A 19737-nucleotide genomic window follows, 5' to 3' on the forward strand; every position below is an offset into this window, starting at 1 on the left:
CCTGAGGTTTAACGAAATGCACCAAATACACTCGCGTGTTTCAAATTACATAATATACCCCTATTTAAACTTATTTGAACCAAATGCCCTTAGACTTAACGGAAGTCTAACACCGTTAGTCATTAGTTTGAATTATCCCTTAATCAACCTAATTGATTAATAATTAACCCCTAATTAATAATTTACTCCATTATGCATTTTCTTTAATTTAATTTTTTTCTCTTTTTTCTTTATTTTCACTCACCCCCTTCCTTCTCTTCTGGTTCAACAAGCTCAACAACAATCCATCCCCTTCCCTCCTGGTTCCACCACCATCGACCACCGACTTCCGTCTCACCGACCACCGACTTCCGCCCCACCGATCTCCGCCCACACCACCACCGAGCCCCGCTTCAATCTAACTCCCGTACAAAAAATCTTCAATCTAAATTCTCATTTTTTTCCCCAAATTGTCTCAATTCGATTTCTAGAAATGCGAATTATATGTTGGTGGAAGTATAGGACAGCAGCACATAGAATTAGAGAAGAGAAGAGGAAAAAGTTAATTTTGTAGCTAGAATTTCAGTTTTTCGTTCTTCAGTTTTCTTCTTCGTTTTTCCTTGCCTTCTTTCTGGATTTTTTTTTGTTTTGATTCTGTTCGCACATAGCAGCAACAACATCGTAATTATGAGATATAGCAGCAGCGATTAGTAGAGATTAGAGAACCTAGTAATTCTATTTTGGTTTTTAGATTTTCGATTATAGGATTAGAATTCAGAAATTTCGAATTCATTTTCTATTGTTCTTGAGTCTGTTCTTCAATTTCCATAAATTGTGTTACGAATGGGATTTTAGCCACGGCTTTACCATCGAACTATGAATTGAGCAATCCAAAAACCATGAAGAGAACGAGCACAACGACGACACTGGATTTGAACTTGAAGAGTGAGAGATCTTGGCTTGCGTCTTTAAGGCTGGTTTCGACTTCTTCTTGGTTTTTGTTCTTGAAGATTGAATCTGGGTTTTCAAGGTTTCAATTTTTTGAGGATTTGTCAATGGATGAGGATTTAAGGGATTTTCAAATTCAGTTTCTAATGGTGTTGAGATTCTCGAACCAGAAGAGAAGGAATAGGTGATTGAAAAGAGGAAAAAAAAAATTAAAGAAAATGAAAAATGGAGTTAATTAGTTAATTATTAATTAATTAAGTTAATTAAGGGCTAATTCGAACTAATGACTAACGGTGTTAGACTTCCGTTAAGTCTAGGGGCATTTGGTGCAAATAAGTTTAAATAGGGGTATATTATGTAATTTGAAACACGCGGGTGTATTTGGTGCATTTCGTTAAACCTCGTGGGCATTTCATGAAAAAACCGTTCTTTTTATACGATTAATATTGTTTGAATATTTTGGAGAGGAATTTTCTTAATATAACACAATAGATACGTTAATATTTTTTACTTTTGTTATAAAAAGAAAAGAAAAAAAGTATATCCCCCTTATCCTTTTTCCAAAAAAAGTATATCCTCAACCTTGTTTTGGTAATACTAATCCGTACAAAGTATCTACATTCTACTAACAATAAATAAAAATAATAATAATAGAATGATGATATCTCAAATTTGGGATGTACGTTTATGTTATGATTTTCTTTTGTCCACTTCAAATAAGTTTATTGCACATAAAATAGATTTTTTTCAGATAAAATAAATTTAGATAAGTTAATATTAATTCAGATAAGTTAAGACATAAATAAGTTAAGTAGTTAGAACGGAGCGCTAGATTGATTGACTTGCAGAATGTGTCAATCATATAATCATATTGAGTCCTTCTTCCTACTAGAATAATTATCTCTATTATATAAGGGAACGCCATAGACGGCGTAAATAGTAATTACTTATTTACCCTTTACCAGAATTAGAAAAAAAAAACAAACTAAACACAAAAATATTTTATACTACAATATAAAAGAAAATCAATTAAAAAGATATTCACTAAAATCACCATATATTAAAACTAAGGAAAAAAATTATGGGGTTAATTAAAAGGAGAAAAAGTAGTTAACCAAATACTCCAGTATTATTGTGTGCATTCTTAAATTATAAGCACACATTGAGTTCATAGAACAGTCGTACTTCAATAGTCCAACCATTGAAGACAAGACAATAAATGTTGTAGACATGATTTGATCTCAAGTATACCTGATCAAAAGGTCGGGTCGTGCCAAGTTTTGGGTCAATTTTGTGTGCTCAGAACCTGCTATTTTGGGAAAAAAATAGCGGGCTTTTCAGGCCAATTTTGGTCGGGCCAAATGCATAACTAAAATTATTGATTTACGTTGCCCAAAGCCCGTAATTTTTTTAAAAGTTCGGCCAAGCCTGAAAATCAGCCCGAAATATTCTGCCCAAAACTCGTTAATTCTTGTGCCACAGGGCTAGGCCCATGTTAATCAGCTCTAATCTCAAGTTTTGGGTACCGCCTCCTAATAATTTTACCCACTAATTTAGTTGTCAACTCATCTATATATAATTATATACGAAGTAGTGATTATATAGTCCATGCATTGCTCCATACTTGTCTTAACTCTTAAACAAGTGTAGAGAAAGAGATCTTAAAGCTTGATTTAAACAATGTCGTCACAAATTTTGTAGTTTTAGTAAGTGTTTCGATCGATCTCTTCTTATAAGAAAAAAAACATGTGGTAGAAGTGAGACCCCCCAAAATGGTTAAAAATGGGCCCTACTTATATTCTTAGAGATTTTGCTTGGAATTTATCTCACTATAGTAAATTAGAGATTTAATAAATAAGGTTCCAACTTCCAACAAGAGTCCAAGATTGCCTTTTTGACAATTCATTCACAAATTGGCTTTTGAAAATAAAAAAATAAAACTTTTTTTGTGTATCAAATGACATCCCATGTACCAACCAGCTCACTCTTATTCAATGCCAACAAAACCCAACTTTCTTTCTTTATTGTGAACACATGGTCCATTTTTCTATCCATCTAACCAATTAAATTATGTTAAAAGATATCATTTCCTTTAAAAAAAATACACGAAAATATTGAAAGTATTTTAAATTATTTTCGATGGAGTATTCATGAATGTTATTGAGTAAACATTGTTTTGAGTGCTTTGGACTTACATGGTATCACCAATTTCATTTCTTGTGAAAAAATACACGAAAATAATAAAGTAATTTTAAATAATTTGGATGAACTATTCATGAATTTTATTGAGTACAAATTGTTAAAATTTGAATGCTTTGGACTTATACGGTTATACATGGTATCACCGGTAAGGCAGTAACATCTAATTACAAGATATTGTAAAGGTTATATGCAGTGCACAAGGCTCCCGCTATTTAGCGTAGGTTTTAGGGAAGGTTCAAATGTACGCAGTCTTACCCTTATTTTCATCGAGAGGTTGTTTCAGGGATCGAATCCGTGACCTAGCAAATAGCAAGTAGACACTTACATCATATCAAGACACGACCTTAGAAGTTTTTTTTTTGTTCGACTACGAGGAGTTCCCACCGCCTTCGGCGAGTGGACTAATATCCCTCGGGAGTTTGCATGAGTACCTCGATGGGCAACATCCCTCCCAGTTGAGATTTTTTCCATAACCAAAGCTCGAACCAAAATAATCGGCTCATCTGAAGGTTAAATGACCGTATAGATTAGGTAGTATCTTATAAAATACAACCAATTATATAATAAAAAATTATACATTTATATATCGAGTTTAAATTTTTATTCAAACTGGCTTATTCGCTAGTAATTCTCAACGAAATATCTTATTTGCACCAATGTTTATATTTTTGAATTTTGAACTTAATTATGGTGGGTTTGTTAATTGATGATCCATCAACCCGATACCAGCCTATTTTGGATGGGGTGGGGGCTAGGTAATGTAATGCATGTTGCTTCCGTAAAGTCGCTTTTTGCATTTATATGGGGCATGACATTGAAGTTTTGGACACAATACTTAGGTGTTCGGTGTTCCTAGTAATTTATTTAAATTATCCCTGTTTGCTAAAAAACATTTGTACAACTTTTCTAGTTTGACATGTACCCCTTCAAAAAAAAAAAAAAAAAAAAAAGTTTGACATGTACACCTCTTAATTAAAAGTTTGTTCATTGAATGGCATAGAGATATTTCTTAGGAAGATTCACATGAGCAAAGAGCTAATTAAAGACTTGCAATTACTCTCTGTTAGAATAATGTCTTGAATCGGTCAAACTCCTTAGTATAACGCCTCAGTACGGAGATTTCGCTGACCGGTTAGCGAGTCAAGGTCCAGGGGCAACGCCCTTGGTTTAGGGGTTTGGGGACGCAACGTGGTCCCCGATGGTGGTTCGGGGGTAACGCCCCAAAACTTTACGGTATCTGTTATTCTGGACTAGGGTTATCTGTTTTGGGCCTATATTTCTGGGCTTTTCCGCATCGCCTAGAGAGTAGTATATAAACTCGCTAGGTCATAACCTAGTTGTATTCTGTAATTTGTACTCCTCAATATCAATAAAACTTTCCCCCCCCTCTGCATGTGGACGTAGCTAACACATTGTTAGTGAACCACGTTAAATATCTGCGTTCTTTATTACGTTATTTAATCTTTCTTTGCATCCGTTGACTCTCTTTTATACTAACTCCCTTTTCCCTTAGGAAGATTCACAAATTAGCCCGACCCACTGCATGAACCGCCGAGTTGATAAACATACCGTATAAATGACAGAATACGGAATATATGACTAGAAGCAAAGTTTCATCCATTTTATAAGTTATAACAACTTTCTTTTATATATACCTACTCCCTTACATGCATGACTAGTGGTATAGGGGTCGTTAAACTTAATCCCTATCCCTTTCCCCCTATTTATCTATATTCTTACATAATAAACATAACATAAAATAACACTATAGATGGTTAACGAGGCAAGTTGAGTGGGTCATGGATGGGTTTGGTGGGGCAGGGATAGTTGACACACAACTGACACATTGAAAGTCAGGGTGGGTCGGGTTGTGAGTTGAGTCGGAAAAAATGGACACAACACGTGATGGGTTGTGGGTTATGTGAGTCGTGGTGGGTTGTATCGGTCGAGTGGGCTTGATGGGTTTGGTGGATTTGGACTAGTTTTGGGGCCTATTTTGGCTCCAATTGGTCAGGTGGATTTGGTTGATTTAGATTGGTTGGGGGGCTGATGGTGGTCAGGTGGGCTTGGACTATTATATAAGCGTTGAAAAATTGTAAATTTATATGAACTTGTATTAATTAATTTCTATGTTATTGACATACTTACATAGATGTATTTATAATAAATAATGAAGTTAAAAATTATTAGCATACTAAACATACAAAATAGTTTAAAATATGATGACGGATCGGGTGGATACATGGTTAGTGAGTTGGGTTCATGTTTTGAGTGGGTTGTGTTTCATGAGTTGGTTTTAGTGGCTCGGGTGTGGTGGGTTGTGTCATATCGAGCGGGGTGGGTCCAATGGTTGTGTAGGAAAAACTATCCAAGTTGGACGGATGGTGTCATGAATCATATGTAGACCCGATTCACGTGAACCACTTCAAACTTTGTTAGAATAGACTGAATTTGACCCGACCTATTACTCGTCTCTACCTAACAAATAAAGTTGATCCTTTTAGAGTTGTAGTACAATTTGGAAGGTATTATCGGTATTACTATTCTTCAATTACTCACCATACAAAATAAAAATAAAAAAAGAGTTTTAAAAAAAAGGAATAAAACAGTTAAAAAGTATGAATAAAAATAAAAAGGTGTGGCAAGTAAAAAGTGATTACAATTAAAAAAGGCGCCAATTTCCCGTTATAAAAAGTTGGTAATACAAAAGTATACTTTTCCACTTTTTAGCACGTGCTTTGGTGAATGATGATAACAAAAAGGCAATTTAAAGTAGCACGCTACATTCCCCATCCAACCACAACCAAACCCTCTTCCTCCTTTCCTTAGATTCAAACTTCAAAGTTCAAACATAGAATATCACATTCAACTAAAGTTAACGACCTTATATTATGCAAATGGAATCATTTTGTTTAACTTATTTTGACTTATTTTAATAAATAATATGAGAAAATTAATTTACACAGAGTAAGTGAAATACAGGTGTATGAAAGATCCCAAAGATGTTGTATTATTTACGTGGTTTTCAACCGCATTTATAATTCTTATACTTAATTCATTTAAAAAAAAACTTACGAATGTTTTTATTGAGTTTTTTTTTTATGGTAAAGAGAAATTTACTTAAGTTATCGTGAAATTATCTAATACAAAACTTAAAGTAGTTTCTCAAACCTCGATAGTTATGAACATTAGAGAGGATTTATACTCATAGATGAGTTAAAGTAGGAATTTGAAGATTTGGATCATGTTCTATTTTACTAAATGAATATGAAAGAATTTTGCATATTAAACTGAGAAATAATATAACTGGACTGAATTGAACTAGAAAATAAGTCTCGGAGAAAGATCTAACTAGTTTACTAATATTAGCGTTCTCTCTCGTTGGCAATCTCTAGTATACTATCAGTTGTACTCCATAACTTGCTATTTTTTTCGCTCATGTGAGGCTACCTGCCTTTAAACAAGTAAACGAGCACACAAAAAAACTATCATGATAGAAGGCCATGCTACCTGCCTTTCGAAACTTCATCTACACAGAAAAGTCCTTGACCGTTCAGCAAGTTATTCAACAAGGAAATAGAAGGCCACGCTCAACAAACTGGATCATAAGACTGTCTGCCTTTAATATTTACATTTATAATTTTAGTTTGTGTATAATCTCGCTCGCATTACATGCATATAAGATTAATTAGTGATTCTATATTGTAAGGTACAACCGGTTGTATCATGCATGAACCTCTTTCCCTCCGTCTTATTCAATGTTCCAAAATATGGTTTATGCACCCGGGTGCACAATGCTCACTGTGCACCCTATTTTACAAAGAACATATAGTTCAAATACAAAGAACATATTGTTCATACCCAAAGAACATATAGCCAATGAACATATAGTTCAAATCCATAGACATATAGTTTAAATATTCACTAGTACATGTACATTGAAATCATTCTCAATGTTCATTAGATTTTCAATAAATGTTCAACAGGGTGCACAATAAGCACTGTGCACCCGAGTGTATAATCTAAATTGCGTCAATGTTCATATTTTTTACATTAATTAATTAACACCATTCTCCATATAATTTATTAAAATAGTCCAAAATAAAACACCCACAAAAGAAGGGCAACCTAGTTGTCAATTAAAAGCCAAAGTGACTCCACCACAATCCTTTCCCACATCCATGACTCTCAACCACACATAATCATGTTTATATCTCTTTCATTTTCTTTCATTAATTTACCCTCTTCCCTTTATTATACTCTTAACACCCCATTTCCCTTCCCAAATTAGAAAAATGTCCAGAAAAAGCCCAAAGCACTCCTCCCATGGATCCCCCCACCACCATCACCGCCGTCTTGACCACCGTGACCACAACCAAGAAGAAAATAAGCAACAACAACAACTAATACCAGGATTACCAAATCACATAGCACACTTGATCCTCACCAAAATCCCACCTTCAATTCTTTACTCTGTTTCTATTTCATGGCGTAAATTTATAAATTCTCCTCTTTTCCCTCCATTTTTATCTCTCTACACTCTCCTAATTCCAAATAATATCATAAAAGATTCACCCAATTCAATTCCAATTCCACAACAATTTCTCACTCCAATTTCCTTTTTTAGCTTTGATCCTATTTCGTGTCAATGGCGGCAACTTCCTCTTCCGCCGCCGTTATCGCTTCTTTTACGCCACCCGCCTTTTATCTCACGCGACCTCCCTGTTCAGTCTGTCACGGTGGGTGACAGGCTGGCAGTGGTGGCGGGGACGACGCAGGATCTTGCTCCGGCTTTGTCTCGTCCCCTGGTGTTCGACCCACTCGCACGTGAGTGGCGGTATGGGCCGGGTTTACCGGTGCCCCGGAGGTGGTGTGCTGCCGGATCACTGGGTGAGTCCATTTACGTGGCGAGTGGGGTCGGGTCCCATTTCTCCACGGATACCGCCCGATCCGTGGAGAAATGGGACCTATCCGCCCATCCCGAAGACGGGTGGGAGAAAGTTAGTCCTCTTCGGGATGGGCGGTTTTCCCGGGAGGCGGCTGACGCCGTAGGGTGGCGCGGCCGCCTTTGCATGGTCAACGTCAAAGGCGACGCCGCCAAACAAGGTGCTGTATATGATGTAAAAGATGACGTGTGGTATGACATGAAGGAGGGGATGGTAGGTGGGTGGCGGGGCCCGGCGGCGGCGATGGATGAAGAGGTGATCTACATGGTGGAGGAATCTAAAGGGGTGGTGAAGAAGTATGTAGAAGAGAGTGATGGGTGGGTGGAGGTGGCGGAGAGTGAGAGACTACGTGGAGCTCAACAAATGGCGGCGCGTGGTGGGAGGCTTTGTATTGTTTGTAAAGGTGGGAGTGAGATTGTTGTGGTGGATGTAGTGGCGTCGCCGCCAAGAATGTGGGTGGTGGAGCCACCTAAAGGGTTTAATGTTGCTGCCGTACATGTTTTGCCAAGAATGAGTAGGGACCACTCGAGTTTGAACCTTCTATAATGTGCCTTTGTAGACATGTAGAATGTAGTTCTAGACCATACAAAATACTTTTTTTTTTTTTTTTTTTTTTTTATTTGATTAATTTTTTAAAGGATCCTAAATAATAATAATAAAAAGCTTGGATTTTATTTGACGAAAAATCACAAAGTCAAGATCATGTAAAATATGTCCACAGTTGTATCTAAAATTGTCAACAGTCAAAAAGTCAAAGGAAATGAGATCGTTTACATTTTGGTTCCTCGGCTAATTTCTTTTTATATGGTTGAACTGACTTTTAAAGGAGTAATTGATATCTCAAACACATTTCTTAATAATTTTTTCAACTATATATAAGGCCATGGGTGTGTTTTGACCTCACTAAATAAATACTCAGTACATAAGTTGGTGGGGAACTCACTTAGTGACTTGGAGGTCACATGATAAAACTGTATCAGCTGCGAAATATTTGGAAGTGACTCAAGCATAGATTTGCATGTTGAGCTGACTAACTTAAGATTGATATTGGATCAATAGGGTCCCTTCTTATTACTTATTAAAATAATAAAAAATATACTCATTACATGTAGAAATAAAAAAATATGAAGTAGATGTACCCGAAAGAACCTGAGTTTGGAAGTACATAACATGAAGTAATGTAATACTCCATATGTCCCTTAATACTCGCACCGCTTTTCTTTTCGGGACGTCCCTTCATATTTGAACTGTTTCTATAAATGAAAATCTTTACCAATATTATATTTCTCATACTTACCTACTACCCCACTTACACCCCTACTCCCTACAAAAAATCATTTAAAAATCCACACCCCCACTCACCACTTCTCACCCCTTACACATTTCTCACTAACGACATTAAAAAAAAAATACACTGCTATCAACTAACACCTATTAAATTAATAAGTCAATTCAAATATCTTAAACTTCGCACCGGTGCGAGTATTAAGGGACAGATGGAGTACATGTTATGGAGTAATTAAAATGAAGTACTTGTAATACTTCTCCATTCGTGTTTTTTTATTTTTTTTGATAATAAAATCAATCCATTAATTAAGAGTCATATAACTTTGTTTTTACAAAGGAAACATAACTTGTATGGAGTAAAGGTTTACAGTATTTGTGTACTACTTTAGTTTTCCGTACATAACTTAGAAAGTAAAAAGAGAAACAGTTCCATTATTTGGTGGACCAAAACCAATATAATTGCACTTTATGTAACAGATCTACCAAATTAGAGGGGTAGTTCCGTAGTTGTTAAGTATCGGCCCAAGTTGCATGAAACTATGAAAGTACTCCCTCCGTCTCTTTTTATTTTTTACGTTTTCCTTTTTGGGTATTTTAAAATGTTCTTTATATTTCCTTTTATATTATCACATAAATGATTTATTATTCTATCAAAATTTCTGTCCAATTATTATTTAACCAATTAAATTAATTGGGACATTAAATTTTTCACACTTTTCCTTTGGGACATTAATTTTTTTTTCATTTCACAATATTAGAATTTTGATAAAAGTGAAAACATTATAAATAAACGTAATTTATCCTGTTTAAATAAAAAAAATTGAGGAATCGCGATGCAAATTAATTAGTCGTTAAAACGCGTGAAAAATACCAAACGTAAAAAACAAAAAGAGACGGAAGGAGTAGTATTTTGACAAATTCTAAGTTGGAATTCAAATTAATTTGCATTTACTTTCCTTACATTAATCCATGCACGTCAATTGTCAATAGTGGATTGTTGTCACACCAAATTGCTTACATTTCTTGGGAATGTTCGTCGTAATTTCCTAACCACTTTATACATTGAATAATAAGAATAATAATCACGAGCTCATGTCCAGTTGATGTGAATTAGGCTAGAGCAACAACTAACAACAATTATGGGTAGACCCTAAACAACCTTAATTTTATGTGATTATTAGGTTAAATGGGAGTAAATATAGCGTAAAACATCGAATTCCGCGCTAGGCCTGCCAACGCGATATTTTTAACCGGGAAGCTACACCGAAGGGTGTTTCCAAATTAAAGATGGTTGTGGGCCGGGGTGGGTCAGGCTTAAAGCCGAGCCTGCAGGAGTGTGCCTAAACAGGCCCAGTCCACGCCAAACCCACTTTGTATCATGCGAGTCAATCAGGGTCGAGAAGTTCAAAACAGGGCCCAAGCCCAACATGGCCCACATGCCGTCGTGCCTAAGCCAAATTTTGCTAATTAGCATGCCTTACCGTGCCGTCGTGCCTAAGCCGAATTTTGCTAATTAGCATGCATTGTCGTGCTTTTTTCAAAAAAAGTGGTCCAGGACTTCGTGTTCGTGCCGAACTGGGTCTTTTTCGTGCCTGATTGGTCGGGTATAGGCTGGCCCAGTACACAACCATCTTTATCCTAAACCATCCAAAACCTCTCTGTTGATTTGATTCTGTTATGCTAGTACTCCTTAATATGTACTCTACAACAAAATTCAACAGGCGTAACAATTCTTAGAAAATACAGAGTACTACTCAAACCAAGAGGCGAAAAACCCTCTGTCTAAGGCATTATCCATGTGAACAAAACAAACCACGCAACATTGTTGGGTTCCTTCCTAATTATACGTAATACAGAGCTTAGCAGCCCATTAATTCACACAACATACCTAAACGTAAACCAGTAACTGTCTATCATAATCAACAACATAAAAATAATAAACATAAACGCCGCTAAAAAGCTAAAAACATAGATGATGAGAGTGAAAGGTGGTGGGAAAGGCAGCTTCAGTTTTCAGAGCTATATGATGTCTCACCAGAAGACAATGAACTTTCCTTTTCCTGCAAACGCTTCAGCTCGTCATAAGCCCATTCAAGGCCCGGGCAATAGTGTAATGGTGGGTTAAATCGGCTGTCATTTATATCAGGTGGTAGGAATGCCCCATTCTCAACCAGAAATTTGACTGCTTCCCTATTCCTTTCTTTAGCTGCTAAGTGGAGCGGTGTCCCTGTAAAAACCCGCCAAAAAATAAGAGGTAAAACCCTAAAGATAAGTGAAGAACACGGTAAAATTAGCTTAGCAGGTGGAGACATTGTAGGTGGTTAGTTAAAAACCATGATAAGACCTCAAGATTAGCGATGAACACGGTAAAATTAGCTTAGCAGGTGGAGACATCGTAGGTGGTTAGTAAAAAAACCATGGTAAGACTTCAAGATTAGTGAAGAACATGTAAAATTAGCTAGCAGGTCTACATTGTAGGTGGTTAGTAAAAAAACCATGGTAAGACCTCAAGATTAGTGAAGAACGCGGTAAAATTAGCTAGCAGGTGGAGACATCGTAGGTGGTTAGTAAAAAACCATGGTAAGACCTCAAGATTAGTGAACATGTAAAATTAGCTAGCAGGTCTACATTGTAGGTGGTAAGTAAAAAAACCATGGTAAGACCTCAAGATTAGTGAAGAACGCGGTAAAATTAGCTAGCAGGTGGTTTGAGATGGTTCGTGTACTTACAACGACAGGGACCCTTGGTTCTAGCTTCGATATTAGCACCTCGCTCAAGCAGCACGTCCATGACTTTTAAATGACCCCCTTCAGCAGCAAGGTGAAGAGGAGTGACCCCTTGCATTTTGGTTCCCCAAGCTGCCAGATTTGCATCCATCCCCTCATTAAGCAATCGTTTAACCTGAGTTTAGGCCCATAAAGTTTAGCATTCATTTCAACTAAAGCAGAACTGCTACGAAGATACAGTTCTCTCTACAAGAAAGAAAAAAAACAGCATAGGGTGCTCGAATGAAAATACAAATGCGAAACAATATTTTTGTATTATTTTGAGATAGAATAAAGATACGGTTTCAGTATGCAGTGATTTATCTAACATCGCGAAAAGCCGAACGGGGCTGGTAAAAAAGATGGTAGTGATTCATAAATGGAATCTCACAGTAGTCGATGAGATTGAGGAGTCAAGATCATGCACGTATCATCAGAACAATGTAACACCAACTCTTAAGTCTATGAGTAGCACTAACTCTACGCCTGAGGGAGAAAACTAGCACTAGCATCAAGCAGAAAACCATCTCATCGAAGTTTTTTTTTCATATCTTGATGTTCTTAGGTACCTTGCAAATATATTCCAAATGGCCCAAGCCAAAAGCCTTACGTTCTTGATTGGTACTACTAATTCCAAGGTTTGGCCTACTAGATTATGCAAAATATCAATGATTCTCAAAGCAACTTCAATTCAACCCCACTAGCCTATTCAAAGTAATTTCTGATTTCCTGAGCCATTATAATTCGTTCATGGCTTCCATACATCATATGATAAAGAAATCCTAATATGGAGAATATCATCAATGCAAGCACTTCTCCCCATAATGAAAGTTTGATCTCACAGAATAACTCAATCCTAGACAACCCAATGAATGATGAAGTTGTAACTTTGTAAGGGGGATTGGCACTTCATGCCTAGTAGATAGCAGATACATAAAAATCTTTAACTTGCGGCTATAGAGTGAGTCAGTGGATGAACTTAAGGACTTAAAGCAGTAAATTGCAGAAGTCACATCAAGCAGGATCACCTTGGGCAGGATTCTGGGACTGAACATTTTTGACATGAAGTTACTCGGATGGACTACTTATACTAGTTGATCACAATGCTGTTACGGCCTTACGGGACCAAAGACTAAGAGTAGACAGCAGTAAAGAACAATCATCATAAGGCCACCATGGTAGTAGTAATACTAAATTAAGCTGATTCGTTCCAGCTTAAACAAAAGCATTGGCAAAAAGTTCAGTGTAGCAACAATAATAAGTCTGTTTAGCAGAAAATGTTAATAAAAAAAGAAGTTAACCTCAGCAAAAAAATCATTTCAAAACACACTGCTAGAATACGTACTATGCCTATTCCTTTTTCTCCTTATATAATCTAGTGACCTGCTTACTGCTAAAAGACAGAGTATAATAAAAGGAGTAGAAGTGTCCATACTCCATAGTCTTCTGTAGAAAGACTAAAATTCTTCCTAATGCCCTTCTAATGTTGGGCACCATAAACTTTCACGAAACAAAGTTTTTACAATTTTGTGCATGCAATAGAATAGGATCTAGCCAAACGGATAAACAAGATTAGAAAATCTTATTATTCTTCCCTAAAATAGAGAAACACCCTAGAGAACAAAAATATGACTAATCGTACATTGTTTCTGATAACTAAAAGCCAAAAGACATCTAGCTCTATTTCATTCAAAACCTAAGAAGCTTTGTCCACACAATTTAAGCAGCTCAAAGCACTCTTTCCCTCCCTCATAAATTATTCTCTTCCTGTTCCTCTCTCTCTTTCATTAAATTTTCAGTTTTCCCCAGTTCACTCTCTCCAAACTAGTTCTCTGCTTCTATGAGCTAGGTCTACAATAACAAAAAGGTTAAAATAAGAATAGGATAAGTCACTTTGGGCTGCTTTTTTGGGATTGTGATCCTTTTTTTTTTTCAAACGACTCTTCTAGGAACAAATCCAGCTACCGTTAAAAGTGCAAATTAATACAGCCAATAAAAGAACTCCTATATCTACAAAGTTAGTGTTGAAAGGATTAACATATCATCTAGGCCACATTTTTATGAGCATATTCTAGATTTCTAGCTAATCATAACTTGATATGATTTTAATCCATGAATAACCTACATAATGCTTATAACTTCAATTAAATATTTCACTAAAAAAGGAAACTTAACAGAGAACACTAAAGCACACTGTTTGATTCATTGCTTCGTATACCAAAGGACGCAACCATCGTCTATCAGTTCCCTGTTTTTTTACAGATCTAAGATTGAGTTTGCCGAATTTATGATCCACAGGAAAAAAGAAAAGAGAAGACCCTTCCCCCCCTCCAAAAAAAAATATAGCATTCAACAGTTCAAGGGACCACTGGGGGAACAAAGTATCTATACCCAGCAACTGACCCTCTCAATCACATTCATTCAAACCCATAAGTAACATTCTACTTCTATCACCTACTCGGTTACTCTGTCGACCCGAAAATCTATACTTGTCAGTAATTTTGCTATACAAGGAACTACAGGGAAGATAAACAGCAAAAAAAATGGATTTATCAAATTGGTCAGCATTCAGCAATATAAGGAAATAAGTTGGCCTCCAAATGGAAGTTGGGGAAGATTTAGACATACTCTGTATATGAAAGAAGAGCCTTTTAAATCATTCGGATGGAAGTGCAAACAAATTCGCACATCGGATGATATGGAAGTAATGGGAACGCAATGACAAGTCTAATAAACTAAGTAACATCTCTTCATAGTAAAAAAAAAAAAAACTCCTCAAGAAGAACGAAAAGGGTCTTCTTTCCATCGGTTTGCAGTAATAAAGCAATAAGAACAAGGGACACTAGCTTGCAGCAATTAGTAGTCCTTCAATCACACATCTTGACCAAGAAATACCTAAACATGGAATCAACTCCTAATTTCATAGAACACTATCCACAACTTGACAAATTGTAGCAATAAATACAAAAAAGTACAACAAACAAGATTAAAACAGTACTAATTATACACTCTCCACTTCTTACATAATTAAAAAGTACTGTAGGAAATATATACCTCCTTAAGGTCCCCTTTCCGAGCAGCAATGTGAAGCGGAGTCCAACCTCTATCATCAGTATCAATGCTCGACCTAAGAGACCGCTTCCTCGACAACCTTCGCCGGGAAAATCCCAAATGCTCCCCTTGAGGCGTAATTAGCATGATCACTGTTGCCCTCAACAGAGGAAACCCGTTTCCCCAAAAACAGCAATCAATTGATGAAGCCTTTGACAACCTTTTTCTTTTCTTTTATTCTTAGAGCTCAAAAACTCCCTTTTAGTCAATCAATCAATCAAGTGAAAACCTAAGGTCGAAAAATCGATAAACCCAGATGACAATATTCACTGTTTTACATAATTTTTCGGACAAAAGAACTGAAATAAAATCAAACTTCGTAAAAGCGAAAGTAGGCGAAAACGCAGGAGAAATTGAAATTAGCGAGAGGAAGAGAAGTAATTAGCCATGTTGTAAGGAGCAAACGGATTCAAACCAGGACCAAGAACACGAAGATTGTTGACAAGGATGATTGAAGAAGCCGTAACCCAAGGGAGCTGATTGAACATTATAATTTTGTGCAGAACCCTAATTTTGAATAAATCGATGAACTGATGAATAAGAAGAACGGGCTTATTAGGGTTTCAGATGAAAATCAAACGAATCCTCGATTGATAATCGACGACATGTGTGATTGCTTGGAAGATGATGATGAGAAGAGTTAATGGAGGTCACGGCTCTGGTCGAAGGAACAAGGGTTGAGTGAAGGAGGAGATAGAATATTTTTGAGTCAAAGGGCCAAGAGAAAGAGAACTTTGTAATTTGTATATGTGGGCTTTTGAGGAAAGTATCAAGTGCTAATATAGTAATATGTAGACTTGTTATGGAGAGAAACGTGAGTGGATTCGGGTCGGGTTTTAGACAGAGCGTTTGGAGTCCGAACCTTTGTTTTTGGTTTGAAGTAGCGGGTTTTCGTAAAGATGATTGTGGGTCGGGCTGGGCACGCCAGGTCCATATAGTTTCGTGTTGGCCCGGGTTGAAAAGTTCAAAATAGGGCTCAGGTTCACGGGATTTCATGTCGGGCCGGGATGGGTCTTCGTGCCTAAACCTAATTTTACTAAATTTAGCGTGCTTCGTCGTGTCGGGTCGAGTCGTGTCGTGCTTATTCCAAAGAAAATATGGCTTAGGCCCTACGATTTCGTACTTGTGTCGGGTCGTGCTTTTTCGTGCCCGTATCGGGCTAGGCTTTTTTCGTGTCGGGTCTGGCCCCAACCATCTTTAGGTTTTGGTAGAAAAAATCGCCACGGAATTAGACTCGATCGGCCCGACATAATGGCTATAATTTTTTGGTCGTGGCTCGGCACGTCTTTTTATCAGGTTTAGATTTAAAGCTCGTTCATGATCTCGTGTAGATAATATCCCGGTGAAAGAATACTCTACAATGTGTCAAATGTGTATGAATCTTCAACCCAAAATGAAAAATAGAATCTACGAAACGTTAAAGCCTCAAACATATTATTCACTAGAGTTAGACTTGATCATCATGATCCCGACCTACTAGCTCGACCCGAAAAATAACGGGTTTTAGGCAGATTTTTATGCTCGTTTAGACATTTCACTAGCATCATAGAGGTTTTTTTGCACCGCGAAAACTGGTTTTGACCAGTGTCAACTTGTGTTGCTTTGTGGCTTTTCTTTGGGATGTTTCGAGTTGCAATGATCAACAAGCACTTTCTCATTTGATAGATATGACTGCAAACATCTAGGAAACCAAACACACAATTAAGATAAACAGTCACGGTTGTATATAAACTTAATAGCATATGAAAACTGAAACCAAGAACACTAACAACTGATATTTCCATGGTGATAGAACAATCAGAAGAGGATCGTGAAAGAAAACATACAAGTCAAAACAGTTAATTCCGTGGAAAGAAATCAAAAGGTAAAAAATATACCCCTTTTTAAGATGAAAAATGTGAGTATCGCTGAAATTGAAGCCAACAAAACATTACCTTTTTGAACTAAAGCTATTTCCACCGAAAAATTTTGAATTTCAAAAAGTTCTTGATCAAAGTATAAATAGTAGGAGTAAGAAATTTGTAAGAAATATTTCTAAAAATAATGAAATGAAATGATTTTATTTTAGGGTTATTCTGCGTGAAAGTGGTTCACAATAATATTATTATGGACATAAAACATTACTTTAGCATCTCTTTTACATAACCTTTATTGTTTACCTAGTGACTATAATTAATAAGTTGTGCACCAATAAGTAAACATTTTATGAATCAAAGTAACCCAATGTTTTCAAAAAAGAATCGTGACCTAAAATGATACAACGTATTATTTAAGCACAACACGTAATATAATAAAGACCCCCTTTGATATTTTTGTAATAGTTTTAATAAACACGTCAAAATGTGTTAAGATCAAGTTGTTGATTTTTTAGACATGATCCAAAAAAAATTTAGTGTGGAATAAGTTCATTTAGACCCTATTCTGTTCGATTTCTTTTGACTTATTTCAGACAAAATAAGTTCATATACGTTCAGATAATATAAATTCAGTTAAAATAAGTCCAATAGAACGAAGCCATATAGTGACTTTAATAAATTAAACACCATTTTTTTTAGATATAGTAACATTTTGAATCAAAATAACCCTATATTTTTAAAAGAGAATTGTGTCTTAAAATTTCATTTTTCAGGCACAACATGTACTAACAACACCAGTTTAATACTTTTTTTACAATAATTCTATTAAACACGTCAAAATAAATTAGAATCAGTTGTTAACTTGTTTTGTAAGTATGATTCACAATAAATTTAGTGTAGACTAGGTCCATTTAAAAATCATCGTTAAAAATTAGGGTTAACGTTATAATTTTGGAGAAAAATCTCAAGATTTTCAACCTTTTGAGGAAAATGTACGGAGTATTTTTTTTTATCGAGACCGACCTAAAATATAAACCGTACGGAAAAATGAGAAAATAGGTGTGTATGAGCTGTCCAAAAACAGAAAAATAATTAAATAAATAATAAAACGCGTGTAAATAATGACGGTTACTGTATAAATATAAACCTCCATCAAATTCACTGCATTATTCCGCGTAACTACATCCACCGCCATAAAAACCCTAATTCTTCAACTTTCTTTCCCTTCGTAATCTAACCCAGATTTCGATCAAAACCCTAAAAATATTATGTTCGTCTACTTCTTCCGAGGAAGAATTATTACATGAAAGGATATTTGTAGGATTTTGATCGATATTTCTAGGGTTTATGAAAAATTAGTTTCTTCAACTGTTCGATATCGGAACTGTTTTCTTGGGTCGTTGATGAAGAACACGAAGAAGAAGTACAGTACAAGTACAAGAGGTAAGTGTAGTTTGTATTTGATTTGCAATTTTAGAGTTAGGTTTTGAAAGTTTTAATTTTTCGGTACCCTTTTCTGTTTAATTGATTTATTAATTCTGAAGGTGTATGTTAATTCCTGATTATATGTTTTTTGTTTGGAATGATGATGATTTGTGAGAGATGTAATATTTTTGGATGAAATTATTAAAATTGTGTGATAGGGATCTTCTTTCTTATTGAGTATATAGATGTTGGTGTTTCTTTATGGGTCTCGATCACTCTACTGACAGTTTGCACAGGAGTTATCGCTCTGTATTTTATGAACTGCATTTGTTTTTTTTTTCATGGTTTTTTTTTTCTGCACAAAGCTTTTGGTCTCTGCATTATCTTGCTGACTCTGTGTCCTTGCATCAAGAATTCTAGATGTCATTTACACTTCCGTTAATTTGGCATTATTTCATCCTCGTTTTATTGATTGTAGCACAAAATGCAAATATTTGATTGTTTTGCCAATCTTTTTCTCAATCTCACTTTTACTGAGTTTCAAGGTAGTGACTTTTCAGTTTTTCGACGTCTGCTAATTGCTGTACTGTTGCTTATTCTCTGGAGTTGCTCTTCCCCATTGATTTTGTTGGAGTGGATGACTTGATTATCTTATTTGTCCCTCTATACAGGTTGACGCCAATGTTGGTGCACCACAATTTAACTACCATGAAAGTAGTTCTAAAGTTGTTGAAATCAAGTATCTTGACAAGAAACAGTCAGGTGGAAGTGGATATGAGTTTGTCAGTGAAATAAAGGGAGGATTGGAAGAGTGTATGAGCAATGGTGTACAGTATACATTGCAGGATTTCCTGTGGTTGATGTGCATGCCGCATTAGTGGATGGTTCATACCATGATGTTGACTCGAGTGTCTTGGCATTCCAGCTGGCAGCCAGAGGAGCTTTCCGCGAGGGGACGAGGATGGCCGGTCCAAAGATGTTGGAACCAATAATGAGGGTCGAAGTAGTTACACCTGAAGAACACTTGGGTGATGTCATCGGTGACCTCAACTAGGTATGTTAGCCTTGTTGTTGCTATATCGCACTATACTTCTCCAGTTGTCCTTGTTATTTTTCACCCTGGAACCATGTTGTATCTGTTCTTTGTAGATTTTGGTTCTGAAAATGACCATCAATTAGGAGGGAATGTGTAGCTTGAACTTTATCTCATCCAACTCT

General features: G+C 36.2%; 2 protein-coding genes and 1 long non-coding RNA gene across 4 annotated transcripts in view; 2 read left to right on the top strand and 1 right to left on the bottom strand.

Moving 5' to 3' along the window:
• Positions 1 to 7257: 7257 nt before the first annotated feature.
• LOC110801327 (F-box/kelch-repeat protein SKIP25) lies at positions 7258 to 8859 on the top strand. The gene has a single exon (XM_022006674.2). The coding sequence runs from the start codon at positions 7425 to 7427 to the stop codon at positions 8619 to 8621; it is 1197 nt and encodes a 398-aa protein (XP_021862366.2). The 5' UTR covers positions 7258 to 7424; the 3' UTR covers positions 8622 to 8859.
• Positions 8860 to 11116: 2257 nt separating this feature from the next.
• On the bottom strand, positions 11117 to 15992 carry LOC110801344 (phytochrome-interacting ankyrin-repeat protein 2). Its single transcript, XM_022006695.2, has 3 exons — positions 15182 to 15992; positions 12092 to 12263; positions 11117 to 11589 (listed from the first exon to the last, which is right to left on the bottom strand). The coding sequence occupies exons 1-3, from the start codon at positions 15323 to 15325 to the stop codon at positions 11369 to 11371; spliced, it is 537 nt and encodes a 178-aa protein (XP_021862387.1). The 5' UTR covers positions 15326 to 15992; the 3' UTR covers positions 11117 to 11368.
• A 2035-nt stretch (positions 15993 to 18027) lies between these two features.
• Positions 18028 to 19737, top strand: part of LOC110801364 (uncharacterized) — a 66697-nt gene continuing 64987 nt past the window's right edge. Inside the window, exons 1-2 of one of the 2 annotated variants that reach the window (XR_008924265.1) lie at positions 18028 to 18537; positions 19191 to 19573. This is a non-coding gene — a long non-coding RNA (uncharacterized lncRNA). The remainder of the gene's footprint in view (positions 18538 to 19190; positions 19574 to 19737) is intronic. The other variant, XR_008924266.1, reaches the window with a different exon arrangement.

The sequence above is a fragment of the Spinacia oleracea genome, chromosome 6, assembly GCF_020520425.1.
Source record: "Spinacia oleracea cultivar Varoflay chromosome 6, BTI_SOV_V1, whole genome shotgun sequence".
NCBI classification, from domain to species: domain Eukaryota; kingdom Viridiplantae; phylum Streptophyta; class Magnoliopsida; order Caryophyllales; family Amaranthaceae; genus Spinacia; species Spinacia oleracea.

What these genes read in the sequence shown, in the direction of transcription:
- LOC110801327 (XM_022006674.2), top strand. Translation starts at nt 7,425, where the DNA reads ATGTCCAGAAAAAGCCCAAAGCACTCCTCCCATGGATCCCCCCACCAC.
- LOC110801344 (XM_022006695.2), bottom strand. Translation starts at nt 15,325, where the DNA reads ATGCTAATTACGCCTCAAGGGGAGCATTTGGGATTTTCCCGGCGAAGG. An exon ending in GGAAAGGGGACCTTAAGGAG is followed by an intron (nt 12,264 to 15,181) that starts GTATATATTTCC and finishes GCCTAAACTCAG; the next exon opens with GTTAAACGATTGCTTAATGA. An exon ending in AACCAAGGGTCCCTGTCGTT is followed by an intron (nt 11,590 to 12,091) that starts GTAAGTACACGA and finishes GGGTTTTTACAG; the next exon opens with GGACACCGCTCCACTTAGCA.